Source organism: Takifugu rubripes, chromosome 16 (assembly GCF_901000725.2).
Source record: "Takifugu rubripes chromosome 16, fTakRub1.2, whole genome shotgun sequence".
In the NCBI taxonomy this organism is placed as follows: Eukaryota; Metazoa; Chordata; class Actinopteri; order Tetraodontiformes; family Tetraodontidae; genus Takifugu; species Takifugu rubripes.
Window position 1 is genome coordinate 11,064,414 of NC_042300.1, and position 17,887 is coordinate 11,082,300.

At 44.6% G+C, this 17,887-nt stretch overlaps 1 protein-coding gene across 7 annotated transcripts in view; it reads right to left on the reverse strand.

Annotated features, from left to right (window-relative positions):
* Positions 1-1,132: 1,132 nt before the first annotated feature.
* The window catches only part of LOC101062113 (disks large-associated protein 2-like), a 45,049-nt gene continuing 28,294 nt past the window's right edge, over positions 1,133-17,887 (reverse strand). For 3 of the 7 annotated variants that reach the window (XM_029849746.1, XM_029849748.1, XM_029849749.1), the window contains 8 exons: positions 11,319-11,363; positions 8,322-8,378; positions 5,618-5,982; positions 4,967-5,052; positions 4,502-4,899; positions 4,260-4,351; positions 2,948-3,100; positions 1,133-2,614 (listed from right to left, as the gene is read on the reverse strand). In XM_029849746.1, coding sequence (XP_029705606.1) covers positions 2,399-2,614; positions 2,948-3,100; positions 4,260-4,351; positions 4,502-4,899; positions 4,967-5,052; positions 5,618-5,982; positions 8,322-8,378; positions 11,319-11,363 — 1,412 coding nt within the window. In that variant the 3' untranslated portion in view covers positions 1,133-2,398. Of the gene's footprint in view, positions 2,615-2,947; positions 3,101-4,259; positions 4,352-4,501; positions 4,900-4,966; positions 5,053-5,617; positions 5,983-8,321; positions 8,379-11,318; positions 11,364-11,796; positions 15,848-17,887 lie in introns of those variants that run through there. The other 4 variants (XM_029849747.1, XM_029849750.1, XR_003891307.1 and 1 more) reach the window with 4 other exon arrangements.

Here is a 17,887-nt window from a genome sequence, read left to right on the forward strand (position 1 = left end):
GCCCCCCCCCCCCCCCCACACACACACACACACAGAAGTACTGCTGCATAGTACTCAGGCAAGACAAAGTGCGTCTGTGGAGGCTCCGCCCACTCTGAATAAACTGTCTGCTATTAAAAAAACAACAACAAACACTTGGAGTGTGAGGTAAATATCTGCGGATGAGCCTGTCTGTCGTAGGAAAACACTATTGCACTTTTTTTTTTTTTTTTTTTGGCTGGTCAAGTTTCGTCAGTCTCCAGATTCCGCCGACGTCGGCGCCAAGAAAAAAAGGCGACGAGCGTCGCGAGCAGAGCAGCCAGGAGGAACAAATCAACCAAGGAGCCGGGACGACTCGATGGCGGGAGCCCCCCCCCGGGCCATTCCTGGGTCGGCCTCAGTGAAAACACTCCAGTCAGATGTTAAAAACCGGAACGGATCACACAAATATTAGCAAATCCTCCTTCCAGCTCCTCTCTGGCCTGTGTTGTGCTGAAGGTTCTTACAGTAGGATGTTTGGATCAGTCATCGGCTTCAGATTCTGCAGCCTGACCCTTTTGTTTCCAGCCCTTTGGAATACAGAATCCTGCCGTCCTGTCACTCCCCCGACCCCAAGCATTCACTCACGGTCCTGTGAGGATCAAACTGTAAGGCACATGAGGATTTGTCATGAATAGTTGCCCGACTTTGCAGCCCCTCGCAGCGTGGTGGACACAGAAACACCTCAGAGATGCTAATGTGGAGTCTGGTACCATGAATGTAGAATAGCCCCGCATGATACCAGCACAAGGAATAAATCAGGCGCTCGCGGCGGCCGGTGTCCCTGGAACCCTTTGATACGTGCTAACGTGGGGAGAAAAACTAAGAAAAGCCGCCTTCGGTGGTGCGGCTGTGGGCGTGGCCGATGCGCTGTAGCTTGGTTGTTAGCGGACCGCTCGCGGAGGTGACTGGGAAAGCGTTAGGAAGAACGGAGCCGAGGCTCGGACGCGTGATGGAGTCACAGTTGTGCAGTCGATTTGCATGACGTTCCGGGCAGGCAGAAGAGCGGCCGGGTCAGTTCAGCAGTTCAGCGCCTGCATTTCCTGCCGGGGGACCGACCTGACAAGTGGATGAGACATCTGGTGTGAGCGGCGAGTGTGCTGGGATGGTCGCGGACGGTGAAGGACAGGTTCCACCAGAGAAGGTGCGCGGACCCGTGAGCGTGTGCTCGGGCAGGGAAGCGGAAGCCGTCGGTCCAACCTGCTTCAGAACTCCCACCTCTCCTCATACTTGCTTTGTGCGTCGCCTCCTTTTCCTTTGTTCTTCCCTGTTTGTTTGTTTTTTTTGCTTTGATGGGGGCTGTACATTCAGCAGCGGGTCGGTTAAGGCTGTCTGGTTAAGTTGGGTCACAGAACACTTCGCCGGAGACGTATCGGGGCGTCACTGGAGCGGGCCTGCGTCCACGTTTATTCTAATTCACTGGGCAAATGGGGATAAATGGCGTCCGACTGGAACCGACCCGAGGCGACGGTGTCGGCCAGACAGACCACTGCGCTTGGCTCAGGGTGGCCGTTTGAGCTTTTCTGTTTACTCTTAAGGTCGTTGGGACGGTCGGGCCTAAATTCTCTCCCGGCCCGTCCACAAATGTCTTCGTTTACAGCACAGACGGGCCGACGACGATCATTTCTAAAGTCCTGATCGACTACGAGTCGTCCAACCTGTGTTCACGTAAAGGACGAGTGTTTCTGAGCACCAGTTACAATAGTCACTAAATAGCTTTAAAGTTTCATTTGCACCTGTATTTTTAAGCACAATAATAATAATAAAAAATCTCCCATAATGCTCGAGTCATAAATGCTAAATCTATCGATGGTGTTCTGGGTAATGTGACAGCATCAATAATAACCACGGAATATTGTTCTCTAACTGAAGCGAATGAAATAAACCAGCATTCCTGCCCCCCCACATCCGTCCTCGCAAATCAACTGCAACCACGTCACATGAGCTCCGACCGTATTTCCCTTGGAAATGCAAACGGGAATCTTACTCTAAGGTGCACACAGAGCTCCTGGCTGCTTCCTGGAGGGGAAGGGGAAAGGAAGGGATGCAGGAATGATGAGGAATGATGTCAGGTCTCAGTCAGCAAATGCACTTCTTCTCACCCGGAAGGAGGATGAGGGGGGACCCGCTAACCTGCGGGATGGTGGGATGGGAGAAGGTCTCCGGGTTCGAGCTCCGCGAGGAGACACCCTGAACTCAGATCAATGTTGTTTCAACTCTCTGTCTGGGTCTCCTAAACTTTATTTTGGCCTCGTGGAGCTCAGAGAGAACCCAGAGAAGGTCAGGTGGGTGATAGATGGGCAGCAGGGACGAGGTCGGGTGTGGGCGCCGCGGGCTGGAGGAGGTGGACCAGGGGGAGCAGAGGAGGAACCCGCGGACCTCAGAGTCGCGTCTGGGCTTCAGGGATGTAGATCTCAATGCTGTCCGCCCTCTCTGTGGCAGAGTTCTGTCTGAAAGAAGCAGCTCGTTTGGCTGCCATGAGGCGTCTGCGGGCTTCCTGTCGCTGGCGGTCCTGAAGGTCCAGAGAACGCTCACGCATGATGCCCCCGCGCCCCCTAGCAGGCCGCTTTGTCATGGGCGGGGGCCACTTCCTCTCCTGCAGGGTACAGAATGAGAGAACGTCTTTTTAAAAAAATCAAGTTTGTCTGGGGGAACCATTAAAGGTCTTTATTCGGTCAGTGTGTATGTGGCTCCATCTAGTGGTGGAAATTACGTATTACAAGAAGAGGAGGTCTAAATTTGCTCCCTTTGCAGGAGACTTCGCGATGAAAAGCTGTTTAGAAAACCATCTTCAAGCTATTTAGTGTTTGCACACTTTTCACACCCGACTCACACGATTTAAGAAGGAAATCAGAAGAAACCCACGGCTGATATTGCGGTTGCTATCAAGTCAAGCAATAGTCACATTACAACGCAGGTGTTTAGAAACCTTTTTCTCTGGGCTTTCCACCAGCTGCCACTGGTTGTTCTTGATGTGATGCAGCTCGTCAAACTTGGCAGTGACGTCATCGACGGACAGCTGCAAGAGGTCCCAGAATCCAGCCAGGTCCTGAGATGTGGGTCTGGGCATGGCGCTGGGGTCCTGAGCAGACAGCGGCAGGGTTTACTTTGACTTTTACACGTGCAGCCGAGCCAAGGTTACAAAGAACTTCCCCATTATAACACTTTGTGGCAGTATAGCACCAAGATTTGTTTTAAAAGAAAGCGAAACCCAGCACGACGGCAACAATGATGATCAGACAGCCTCAGAGTAAAATTACAACATTTGCTTGAATCAGAAAATTATGTTGTGCCTTCTCTTTTCATCAGGAGATGAGAATCATTGTCTTCCTTGTTGTTCAGAGCAAACTAAGACTTGTTGCTTACAAAGTTGCACCTGATTCAGCACATGTGTGTCTTTGGAGCAGAGCAGGACAAACCTGAGCCTAAAACCATGGAGAAGATGCCACATGCTGCACGATAACAACATCCCCAACACCTCTGCGGGGCTTTGCCTTCCACTGGAAAGATTAGCTTTACTCCTCTCAAGTGTGCTGAGGCGCCTGTCTGGCCCCTGCAGATGCATCTACAGAGAGGCTCCCCCTCATGCTGTCTCCCCCCAATATGAAGGCGCAGAGCTACAGTACAGGGGAGAAGGTACGCGTCTCCAGCTGACGTGACGCTAGGGCCAAACAGTGATACGGCATTCCGCTTTATTATTCAAAGCGTGTCAGCCCATTCCAGCTGCTGCCTCTGTGCATTAAAGGATGGGCGCCTCCAGAGGGGCAGCTTCTTATTGGAATTCCCCTTCCGTTCCGCTGAGGTCAATGGCAGCAGAGGGATTGCTTCACTATTGATCGCTGTGGTTTATTTTTGGAAGGAGCACAAGTGCAACGTCAGGCCTAAAATCTCATTCAAGCCGCACTGAATTTATTTATCTATTTTTTGCTTTTAATATTTTAAAGAATAAAAATGTATTCGAGCCTGTAGTGCTTTAAGTAAGTGCAATTGACATTTCAGATGTTTTTTCCGCCTGCTTGAGTACTGTTCAAGGTGAAACTAAAGATGAATGAAGTGAGGAAGACTGATGACGTGCATGCCAGTCGCCCTCTAGTGGTCACTAAAGGGATCTCCTTCCTTCGCTGCTTTATTTCACACCAATTTAGATTTACCTGCTGGTGCAAAAATGAGTGAAAGGTCAACCCTTACAGTTTTCCATACTGAGGGTCAGGGTTTCATTATTCTGGTAACGCCGGACTCACCAGGTTCTGCTCACACAGCCAGTAAAACTGCTGAAACTTTTGAGACATTAGCAGCTGAGCGCTTCCCACCGCACTCCGGATTTTCCCAAGAACTGTTGGACACACACATGATCATCTTTCAATATTTCATCATCAGCTCATGCAGCGACGGTCATCTTATGTTAGCATAGAATCAATCGAAAATATAATCTGGGAGAAAAAAGATAGGCTCAGAAGCTCCTCCTGCCCGTCAGGACACTCACTCTCCTCTGACAGATCATTCTCCTCCGCCTCTCTCTCCATCTCCTTGCACCATCCTTCCAGCCGCTTGGTTTCGTTGTGAAGGAGCTGCATGAACCAGCTGCCATCCCTGCGAATGGGGGACACCCGCCCTGTGTCAGCGCTCTCCAGACCGGGTTCAACCACAAGCCAGGATTCAGGCTGTGGGCTGGAGGGCCGGTAGTCCTCCCTGTAACTGAACAGACCCTGCGTGCGCACTGTGCGGGTGGCTCCATACTGCGTGGGCGTGCTGGGCTCAGAGTGCCGACCGAAGGCGCCTCCAAACTGCAAGCCCTTGTCCTCCATAGAGGGAAAGCCCTCCAGCTCCATGTCTGCCTGCACCGCAGTGGTCACGCTGTTGGAGCGCTTGAACCTCCCATGCCTGAAAGTCAAGGTGTTAGAGGTTGTTTCAAACAGCTCGATCTGGCCCGTCTGTCCCAGGTACTGACCGTTTTCGTTCCTCAACCTGGATCCCGATGGAATGGAACTGAGGAAGGCCTTTTGTTTCTGGCTCGGAGTCTGTCACAGCCTCCACCTGTGTGGGTCCCAAACATCCGCGATTAACTTTAACAACAATGTCAAAAGGTGAAGCAGCTGAAACTTCGAGCCTGAAGCCACCGACGGCTGAATCATCGCCCATTACGATCGTCTCAATCAGGCAGCATAAAAAGACGTGCACAGGTGATGCATCCTCTTAGTGAAGCAGGACAAAGACAGAATAAGAGGTCCTCATCAGGCTCCTCAGCACTGCTGCCTTCAAACGTCCTACCACATGCAAACATGCAGCCTGGCACATTTAAAGGTCAACAACTCCACCGAGAGTACTCTACACAAATTGGAACATTTCGGGCGCTTGTAAAAAGGCGAGCTAATTTGTCTACCGATACGGATGTAGCGCAGAGCATCTCGGCGGTGTGCATGTTGACGCACTGTTTTAGTTTCGTCGCTGAATTTCATAGTTGCACTTTGGAAATTTTGAAGCTCCTATACAAGAACAGCTACGTTTGTCTCTGTCTGGCTGGAATTTTTGAGAATTTGCTTTAAGTAAGTCAACTTTACAACTGATAAAACATCCTGTGAGAGGAAGAAGACACCGCTACCTGAATCCCGATAGAGGCTCTTGGGGTTTTTAGGTACTCCTCCGCCTTAGACACAAGCACGGCTTTGTCGCACGTCTGAACAGACGTGTGACTCCCCAGAGATGTGTGCCTCTTGCCTGCCGCTGACTCCATTGCCATGGTGACCGCTTTGGTGCTGTCCAAGCTGTCGGTGGAGCTGTAGATGGGACGTCCGAGGCTGTCCGTGGTCCACAGGCCGCCACGGGGATGCCTGCCCTCCTGGTACTGGTAGGCATCTTGTGTGGACTCTGTGCTGCTCTGGGCTGTCACAGAGATAAGAGGCTTGGTGGTGGTGCGCGGGGGCACTGGGGGCGGAGTCTTCTTGTAACTGGGAGGATATGACACCGCTGTATAGCACAAGCAGGATGAGAGGACGAGGACAAGGCAAAACAAGGGTAGAGGATAAAATAAAACGTGAGAATGACAAGGGTGGCCAAAAGCCGACCAGGGCCAAGCGCTGCGGTTCACCTGCATCACACAGCGTGTGATAGAAGAGCAGCAGACTGGGCATTAGAACAGCAAAAGGAAAATGGGATTATTAAGAAATGCAATGAGAGATTTGGGGAGAGATTTGCTCTTTCAAGTGCAAATGAGCCATCCATCCAGATGGACCTCACAGCAGAGCTGGAGTCGGGCCAGCGTCACTTCTCTTCGATCAAAACTATGACAAATAGTGGACTTAAAGTGTGATCCTCCAGCGTGCTATTTTGAACACCATTTTGGTACTTCATGCACTGAAGAGCCCCTAGTTTAAATTTATTCCTGGTAATTTAACAGCAATCTGGGGTGTAAATCATGAGCTAATCTGAAGAGACGCTGCACAGCGGTACTAGACTCTTCCCTACCAGATCTGTGCGCGTTGTTCGCTCCAGCCATCAATCTGCTCAGATCTTGAGCTCCGGTTCAGAGATGATTGAACTAGTGAACCCTTTGAGAGAGATTTTGGCACTTAACGTCCCCATCATAGCACATAGATGAGTCTGCCAAGGTTGAGCATTTGACCCAGTATTATTTGGTGTATTCTTAGATGTCAGTGAACAGACTGAGGCTTGTCCACCAGCCTCTTATTCAACATAAACCTCCACTTAACCCTTTCGTTAATTACAACTAACTTTAGTAATACTATGTGGGCTGTCTAAGGAATCCTCCGGGATTCACCAGCTACGCTTTAAGCTGCGCCTGTCTGCATGAATGACAACGACCCAACAGTGGAAGCGCATCTATGATGAATCCGGCACTCATCCACTACGAGGGCTGCCGGAGAGTCCAGGTCTTTTGATTGGATTCCAGCGAGTTAAGTGAAATGAGGACGCACAATGAAACTGTCCCCCACATCCAGACAGCAGCTTGACTTCCTTCCAACCTGAAGGGGCTGCAGCTTTGCAAGACATAGTGGGTGGATACCGAATTCAAAAGAGCAAAGTGACTCAGCCGGAACATGGCTCCTCAAATTCTATTTTTATATCCTCAAGACATGCCCCAGAATTTGCCTGATATCAGACAAAAAACCGTGATATAACACGCTGCGTTACATGTATAGCACATTCAGTCAGGAATCTATCTATCTATCTATCTATCTATCTATCTATCTATCTATCTATCTATCTATCTATCTATCTATCTATCTATCTATCTATGATATAATAAAGAAATAATACACACACACACACATATACCTATACTACTGTCATTGTGGAGATAACTCATTCCTCAGCCCCTTCCACCAAAAAGCATAATTCAACCCTAACTCTAATTGATAGCCTAAACTTAATATAAACTCAATTCTGAAGTAGAATTTTAAACCAAATCTTGACCTCTAAGCCCAAATTTAGAAGTTGCTAGAACCAGCCAAATGTCCTCTTTATCCATAAGTTAGTATTCTGGTCCTCACTATGTAGCATGGACAAGAACACACACACACACATTGCTGATAAGGCTTTCAACAGTGTGATGTTGTGAGCACACTACGATTTTGCTTGTTGGAGTCACCCAGTCAACAACAGAAATGCTTGACATGACTGTCTGTGTTCAATGTTCTGCCCTACTTTAATATCGAAGTGATCACAGTTGCATAATTCATTCAAACACTTTTGGGTTTCATGAAAACACCTGCACACGCCTAGTTTTATTTGCTTTGCTATGACTGCAAAAAATGTGAAGATGCTTCTTGATTTCTTCAACATCTTCTTCACTGTGTGCCATTCTGTTTGGTTCCCCCACACACAACTGTGAGTTGACCTGACTTACCACTCAACCTTTGGAACCAAACAAAGGAAAAAAGGGGGAAAAAAGAAATCAATCATAAGGTTTTGAACCAAAACTCAATTTAAGCTGACAAAGGTGGGGCTTACTGTGCTTCAGCCTACCACCAGGGGGCGATGAAGATGCTTAGCTCTCAAATTTAGTTAATAAAATGACATCTGATATTAACACACCGATTTGTCACAGGATCTTCATTACAATGCCATGGGACGGATTTATTAGATCCGGTCCAATCTCATCCACATATGTAAATTCATTTGAAAATCTCACGTCATCTTTTATCCGCATCAAAGAGCCAATTCATCATCTTTGTCAGCCACCAAAAACTGCTGTGATGCATTCATGGATGTGGGACTGCAGCTGAGATGTGGTCTGCAGATATGCTAGCGTGGAGGAAAAGAGATTAATATGGACAGACCAGTACCTGGAGGCGGCTGTGCACGGTCCACGCTGCAAGAAGTAGGGAGACGAAACTGAATCCCTGCAAGGAGCAGGTGACAACAGTTAGCAGGTGCAAGATATGACAATGATGCACATCTACAAGTCCATTAATATGCCTATAAAAGCTTCAAAAACAAGGATATTATATAATTGTTATATTCTTATGGATGGCTGGAGAGAGAGAAGCACAGGTATGTTGGATTTACAGTGACAAATAAATTTTAACGATGCATTTTTTTTGGGGGGGGGGACTACCTTTTTATCCTTTTAAATCAAACACAATTACAGCTCTCCAGAATTTTAGCTATTGTTTGCTCCAAAGTGTTTCTTTGTCAACATTTTTATTCATAATCACAACATTATGAGTAATTACTGTCATCACTATGCTCATGAAAATGTAGGGTTTATATTTTTTTTTTATTAAACCAGAAATATAAATTATAGCTTTCATTTCCAGGGCCAAAAGTACCATGAAACTGGTGCGCTAAAGCACAAATTTAGAAATTTTGTCCACACTGGTGATTTGCATCGTCCAAATATGAAACTTCTGCATAATGATCTAAAACAGAGTGTAATGATGAGAAAACATGCACTATTAAATAACGTTGATATTTTCTTTAACCTGTATTATTGACACACAGATATGCGACACAAATTATACATATAATATAAAAAAACAAGCATTTGACTTGTTTTTATAGTGTATTATTTGCTGTAGTTTTGAACTTTTTACTATTTAAATCCGAGACCAGGCTGCAGTTTCAGAAGAGGATGATTTACATTTGTGGGAAATGATCACAAATGACAAAAATATTCAACATATGAGTGTTGTCTGCATGAACTGGAGTGTAAAAGTGCACTTCAAAAATACAAAAATCCAGTTTTCAGTCGCAGTGGCAGCTGAGATTCCACTTTGATTCCACATGCGCCAACAAACTAGACAAAACTCAACCTGCCTTTTTGTAGCGTGAGCTCACATTAGAGGTTTCAGAGCAGACAGAAAATCATACACCTTTGTTCTTGTGTGGCCTCCAAACCTTGTGCTCCTTTGTTAATTCTCAGAACGGTCAGTCCTCTGCATCCTGACTCCGTCCGTGTGTGTCAGAAAGTATTCTCGCCACAGTTGTTGGTGAAGAGGCCGGGGAGACGCTGTTCTTACTCAGGTCGGGGGGAGGGCGGTCGAGGTTATGGAGTGTGATGACTGATGAGCATGGGGGCTGACGATGTGACAACGTGAAGGTGAAGACTTGAGAGTTACTCAAAGAATAACTGAGTCAGAGCCTAGAATGCTCTTGAACAGAGAGCGCGCTTTATTTAGACCACAGTAAGCTGCTTCTGTAAATGCGGGCCTCAAAACGACACCCAGAGGTTTCATCATTGCTGAAACCATCTGTGCAGGGTGATGAGAAGGACACATTTCTGTATTCATAGTGATATCTCAAATAAGAGGTCTATTGAGTGACAAATGTAGAGCGCTTCCTTGTGGTTGGATTAACAGGCACAGTTTTGCCTCAGATACCATGTTTTGGGAAAAGAGCAGTAAGGAAATGCAGGGTTTTGGGGTTTTTTTGCCCCCTGATGGCATAGATCTACTGAAATAAGCAATAAATCAGAGCTCAGATTGCTCTCAAATATTGTGCAATATTTGCACTATGAAGAGATGGATGAGTGGATGCATCAGAAAATGGATGGATGATCTGACAGAGGACGATATCCAGGCTGTGTATCAGGTCAGTAATGGATAAATTTGAATTAAGGTCGGCTTGTGTTGCTGTTTTTTCCTCCCAGATCTTTACAGTAAAACAAGCATGTTGTCCAGAGCCACATACATATATATATACAGTGGTGATGTCCCCATGGATGCAGGGTGGATTAACCTCTTATGTATGAGGAATTACAACAAACCCAAACAAATCAATGGCCTGAATCTTCCAAAAGGATTCGGGCATCCATAGCTTTTGATTTTTGAGTCAGTAAAGCTGAAATCTGAGGGATTGTTGTTTGTGTGATCTGTGAGATGTGACACACGCCCTCTTCGAATGAGATGCTTCTAAAGCCGACACCGGTCTGACGACGTATCTCACAATTTACAGGGAAAGTAAAAAATATCTCAGACCTGCAAGATTTGGTTTGGAGCCATTAGATTATAATCCGGTTGTGGCTAAATTGTAATAATAATAGAACCAAACTGCCATGGAACAATGGACAATGACAGTGTTGTCCAAAGGTAAAACACGTCTGGCACATTGTTTCCAATTTAGCAACAGTTCCAGCCTGAAGGAGCTCTGCTCATCAGTCATTTCCTGCAAAGTCTAATAAAGTTTATGACTGAATATCGAACTGGGAAAAGTAACTGACACCAACATTGATTTGTGGTTTGTGGGTCATGACCTGCCCTGCTGCATGCTGGGGTATTTAAACCTGCAGTGTGGACCTTCTGTCTCTCTCTGACAAGAAAAACACTTTTTTCTTGTATTTGCAAAGTTTACGGCTCCCTGAAACTTGCTCCGCCCTCTAATGCAAATCAATCTGTCACGCTGCAGGTTTAAAAATCACACACATTAGTTCTTTCCTTCTGTTCACTTCAAAATGTAGAAGATGGTGAGCAAGAAAGGTGAAGCACTGCTAATATAAATGAGATCAAACAGAACCACATTTCCTAAATGATTAAATAAATAAAACAAAATAAATCCTTTCATGGACTGTAAAACAGGATTCCGGCAAAGCTCAGTTCACGTGGAACTGAAAATTCTAATTTTGTTGTAGAGCCAGAGTTTATTAGCACGCAAGGCCAACGTAAGACGGGTGGCCAAAAATCCGATTCAACCTGATTCAGTGTGAGAACAGATGAAAACACTGAAATGTCGTACGGACTGAGTGGGGATGGCGGCATTTTCAACTCATGATCAGGACAAAATGAATGGGAAAAGTCGGAATACCAACATGTAAAAAAAAGGATTTAAAAAAAGTGTTTCCCTACCAGACCTACCGTACTCTCTACGCCCCCCAGCTAAGCTACGGATGCCTAAAATAGGAGGGGGGGAGGAAAAAGGAAAAGAAAACAAACAAACAAACAGGAAAAAAAAGGTGATAGCTTAGTAAAAAACCAATGCATATCAACAGCGTAAAGTAAAAGATCGTGCCCGGCCGTGCTGTGTATCTATGGACACCGACTGTAAAGCTATGACCCCCACTGGAACACTGAAAGCACCATCAACATATAAACACCATAAACAGTTTAATCCATTGTTTCATAGCAATTTATGAAAAACACATAAGGCCAAAAAACGTTATAAATGGAGAACCACAGGAAACGCCACGAGTAGCAAAAAGAAAAGAAGAAAAAAAAAACCCAAAGTATCACACACCTGGTTTCATTTGCTGAATCGGCTAACAAATGCAGGCTAACATGTTTCAGAACCAAATCGGACTCACTCAACACTGCAGATCCCTGAAAATTGATTTGGAACAGAGGAGTTCTGTTTTTAATTGAAGAAAGCAACAAATAAATGCAAAATAAAGCGCGGTCTGACGTTACAGGGCCAGGTGAGATCGGGGGACACTTTAACCAATAAAATTCACTCTCTAACATAGCAGACTGACACTTTTGATTTTCTTTAACTACAATTTATCATATATTTTGTCTCACAAAATATGGTTACATGGCTCAAAAATAATTGTCAACAGCTTTTGTCTTCTCCTTTATTCTCTCACATGTACATTAGTGTATATATTTCTCAAATATTTTCTGCACTTTTGCTACATCAGAGTTTACTTTAAATGAAATCTCATCATACATAATTGTAAAATAATAATAACCTGCTTAGAGTGTAGTATTAATGAGTTCCTTGGCATCATCACCACTTTTCGGTTCAATGGGATGGTAAATTTTCCTCTTTTGCCACTGAATTAGCGTTGGCTAACAACTCAGCATATTCACCGGAGCGTTTGATTCATCTCATATCTGATCTGATAAACTGCAAAGGAACTACAGGAATCTCACCAGTAAACTTCAGTCCAGCACAAAATAACAAAAAAGAGCACAAATCATGACACAAACCTCTTTTCCTCCATTAGAGTTTTGCATGAAGGCTCAACACAAAGTCGAACTCAAACACCTAATATCTACATCTGTAAGTACTGATGATGCGTAAATATAAGGGCACAAGACTTGCATAGAATGGATGGATGTAAATTGGACACATCATGACTGGCCAGTCTTCAGCACCTTTAAATTGCATTTCCCAAACGGGAAACAATGAAATCAAGGAATGCCAATGCAATCCCTTCTTATCATTCAAAAAGCAAAAATGTGTATGCAAGCCTTTATATACACTATATATACTATATACTGTGTATATGTATATTAAAATTATAGGTTAAATGTCACAGTCATATGTCTTTCAATGGGATGTGTGTAATCAGTCGTTGACTGGGATTATGTATAAAATCTTTTTGTTTGGGTTTTAATAGATATATTATGACATGATTATGATACATTATTAGACAATATTTATATTATGACCTTCTTTAGAAAGGTATTATTACCTCCAGCAAAGAGGTATCTGTCTGTCTGTCTGTCTGTCTGTCTGTCTGTCTGTCTGTCTGTCTGTCTGCTAAATAACTCAAAAAGTTATGAACAAACTTTTTAAGAAATGTTGATAATGGGACAAGGAACAGCTAATTAGGTTTTGGTGATGTTGGGGATTCCCGGAGTACTTTGCCCTCCCACGGGCTTTGATCATAAATCAACTGTGTTATGTATTACTATTTCCCATATATATGGGAAACGGACGTCTGTGCTCTCCGAGTGCTTATTTCCTAGTTGTATATTGCAAACAGCAGAACATAACACATATAAACGTACCCCTTAGAGAAAAAAAAAGCTGAACATGCCTCGGTATCGGATCAAGGCAGAGAAATACTTATTAAAGATGTGTCGATAGCCATGACATAAAAAAGGGAAATGTCTGCCTGTTTTGTGGCTCCAGCGTAATTTTGTCTTACCTCTGGTACCTTCTGACATACTGTATAAGTCACTCTCTCCGCATTGTCCTTTGGTCGTGCAAAAGGGTAGAAAAAAATCTCCTCTCTTTCCAAAGAGAGAGATGACGTCTCTCCTGTATCAAAAGTCCTGTTAGAAGGTTCACATCTCAGTCCGGGGAGTTTAGATCCTCCCGTGATCCTGTGCTGCAGTGATCGTTCAAAGAGCGCAGATGTTGCGACGTTGCCCTGGGTTCCGCTGGCCTTGGGCTAAGCTTTGGTACGCCTTGTTGACACAACGGAACAAATGAGATGGATGGGTGACGGAACAGGTAGCAGGCAAAAATAAGCAATTAACCAAGTACAGCAGATGTTTGAGGGCTCCCACCTGTTAACGGCTGATGAAGCCCGGCTAAGATGTCACTAGTGAGGCGGTGTTAGTACATTCACTGGTACTACTGCAACTCTGGGGACAAATCAGAGAGGTAGAGACCCTCAGCGGCTCTGATTGTCTTATTATAGGGATCTTTTATATCATTCAGCATGAGCCAACAGCCACAGATAAATAGAGAGAATGTGGTACTTAGCGCATCATTTGGTCCAAATTTTAAAATTTCAGAAAGCAGCAGGTTGGATTTAGTGTTTGTTTGGCCTTTTCCTCTTAAGGAAGAACAAACAGGTGAGACACAAAACACAAGATAATGACAGACGAGGGAGAATGGACGAGATGATGCGAACGAACACAAACTCCGAAGACTGTTGAAAGTGCTGCGTTTCTACTCTGCCCCCTCTGGCTATCACAAAATCCGCATGTCCACAACGGCAAACAGTAAAAGGACTGAATATAACTTTCTCTATTTACAAAATGGTACATTTATATACAGGTAGTTTTGTCACATGAACACAGGTTGTGTGGGAATGAGCTGAAGCCAGTACATTCATGCCTCATGTTTGGGTTCGAATCACTCGTATTTTCCTTCTCGCGTCTGACCTTCAATGTATTTTTATTTTTAATTTTTTTGGAGTTCAAGTGATATAAGTAAACAGTTTTTAGCCAGAGACGCCCTGGTACTGTTTTGTAAGGGGTACCCTTTCCTTCGGTGTATCGTAGCTACTTTTAGGCTTGAACAACAAACAGATAAAGGCCGTGCTGGAGGAATGCTTAAGTAGCACATGTATAAAGTAAATTCTGTATTTATATATGTTATTTTAGGATGTGCTCCATAACAAAACTAGGGTTTATAAAGGTTTTTCACAGTATTTTTTCAGGTTGCCTAAAGTGAATTCCTCCACATGAGGAAAAACTACAAGAATATGAGTGGAAGCAACCTCACAATCGTTGATCATTGATTATCGACCCTCGGATTTGTCAGCATTTCTCCTCGAATCGACTCATCCTTTCAAAGCCTCGGCATTTAAGTAAGTGGAGGGAATGCAATGCTTCACTTGTTGGCACTTGAGGATCTAAACAGTGTCCAAAGGCTCTTCTGTTCACCCTGGTTTTGGTTGGAACAGAATCACTTTTCAGTGGGGAATCAGGACACTTATACGATTGCTTAAACAAAATTGTAACCCGTTCAAGGAAATCAGACTCTGCGTCTGCGGACAGTAAAGGGACATCTAACAGCAGCGCTTGCCTGGCTTTCTTGCTAAATCTCAGATTTTTACCCTGGCTTCCTCATTTCTTTTAACACCATTCACACAATGGGAGTGATCAGAATGACATAGACAGATATGACATGGGTCCACTGGTGTACTTCCTGCTCCACAGTTCTAGACTGGCACTTCTGTGTCCAGTATGCGCACCTATGTCTGGCTGCTTATAGGTCTTTTGCTTTTTGTTGATCTCCCATGGGAAGTCTTCGATTGGAAGGGGGCTGGCAGGGCTGCCGGAACCCTCTGGTGTGCTCTCAGGGGTTCCCTCTATGATCTCAATCCGAGGCGGGTTCATTATATCCATAATGCTGAAGCGCACCGGTTCCGGCTGACACATCACTGACTTATCCTCCGTGTGGTGTCGAATGGACCAACTGGAGCCGGCCTGAATTCCGACAGACACTCGGTCATCTGTTTGCGTGGTGCTGTCACTGCAAGGCTCCCGGCACAAAGTCCACATGTTGTAACACTGAGTAAAGTTGAAAAAGTTGCTGTTGAAAGTCTTCAGTTCACCACAAACATCCCTCCGCAGCTCGGCCAGCTCGTAACGCATGGCTGAGATTTCATCCTTCCACTGCATGTTGAAGGCAGCGACCATGTTGGCGGACTCCTTGAAGGCTTGAATTGCCTGGGGGACCGGTGCCTCTGAGGTGGATATGGATGAGGGAGAGGGGACCCTGTACGAAGGCGCGGTGGCCGGCGGGACGGATATGGCTGTAACGGTGGAGCTAGTACTGTGCTGGCTGCGGGCCACGGCTGTCTCTCTCTCTAGTCTCTCTAGTTCCGCATAGGCGGAGGAGCTAGCACCGTCATCATCCTCTATCATATCGTCATTTAGTAACGAGGTTGCATCCACAAGATCATATCCCTCTGGAAGACAAATTTGAACACGCAGAGAGGACATTTATAGAGAAAGGAACAGCTGGAGAGTGATCTGGGTTGTATCTGACTTTGGAAGTCAACACATATCTATGGAAAACAAACAACATGTGAGTTTATTGATGTTCAAGTATTTATCAACTTGACCAAAATTAACCTATGAAACGAAGAACTAGAGTTTTGCAGGGTGTGTAAAAGCTCCAAGTGACAGAGCTATGTTCTGTTTGCAAAGAATGTTAGTGCAAGGACTGGGGGTATTAAGTAAGAGGGCAATTAACATAAAACTCACATGCTGTATGTTTATCACAATGTTTTTACACTGCCTTCTCAGTCATTTCAAGGCTTCTTTCCATCTTTTCACTGCACAGCACAGCAAAGAATGGAAATTTTACATCCAGAATCCATTTGGCGAGAACCTCTTTCCTCAAAACACGTTTGGAACGTCACTCGGTGACTTTGGAATATGTGCCATTTTTTTGTGCAAAAAAGAAAAGATGTAAAGGGAGTAGAGGAACCACAACCCACTGGGTCAACAAGCAGATATGAACCCTATTGAACATATCAGGTCCAAGATGGCTGATTAAGAAACCCAGTGAGGGGAGCGGTCACTCCCCCCATTTGGGCTGCACCAGGGAGAGGCTGCAATCCCACAGTCAAAGACGGCTGACAGACTCAATGTAGAGAGTAAAAGAAGTCCCAAAAAAGGGGTTTGCACATGCACAGCAGACGGATGCTGCTCTCACAAATGATTGGAGACAGTGGCAATGTAACAAATAACAACCAGCGCTACTTTATGGTCATGATATGAAGACATTTCCAAAGCTTTGGGAAAAAACACCTCTCATACATTTACAATTACAGAGTGGTCTAAACACACTTAAAGTAGAGACAGGGCAAACAACTCCCAAGAGCCAGCATCGCAAGTCTTGACCAAAACATTGTGTATCAATGTCTCAACAAAATATCACCATCTGAGGTTTTGTGAGTTGCTGGGAACCCTGTTTTCCTCCTTAACATAACATAATGAGATATTTTTGCAACCTACATAAACTCTATGTGTCTATTTTTACTGAGAAGGCAGTGCAAAAACACACATATCCATAGATATATGTATGCGGATTATTAGAATACCTGCGACAAGCATCACTGATGCCTCCAGCTGTTCTTTCCCTCTGGTTATCCTTCAAGAGATGGATGGTCAAAAGAGGAGGGGTATGGCGCTTGTGTGTATTAGGGAGCATCACTGAATCCCTTCCTTGCTCAAGGGTCCACTAGCCTCTCATGGGATTTGGTTCATAAGTTTCTACTGGTTTAATTTATTGGCAATTCTTTCATTTAAGGCCACTCTCCACACAAAGTAAAAAAAAAAACAGACCAAAGAATACTAGTGTGACTTTCAATTTGACAGGGAGGTGACTCTTCAGGTAAAACCTCTGCAATGATTCAATATGCCAATCAGAGTTCAGCAAATTAGACGGTGGGATTGGAGAGCGCTCTTTATCCTCGGTACCTCGGCAATTCTGAAGATATCACACATGGAAACTCAAACCAAAGATCAAAGTTTCCGAAAACAAAAGTCCAGATTGCACAAAAAAAACAAAGCTTGTAAAGTGAGTAGAAGTGCAGTTGCCTCCGATATGTAATTTGACAACAACAAAAAGATTTTAAAAAAATGTATAATATTTAAATATACATTCAGTTAAAAAAAAATGTTTCAATAGGGTTCATAGCTTTACTCCTGCAGGTAAACACCAAATGCACTTAGCGAGGGAGCTACTGCAAAGATGACTCTGCTTGCACAAAGAACCCGACATGCTTACATAGAGGGAGAAAGATGTATTGCACAAAACCTGGAAATATTTGGATCTTAAAAAGCACCATTTGGGGGAAACCCACTTAATGTAGGCTGGAGCAGAACCGAAAAATAAGATATCTGACATTAACAATTTACACAAGCCTTTAGATGACTGTTGTTTTTTAAATTGCCAAATTAGACTTGTTTCATGCAACACCATGTAACGAATGAAATCT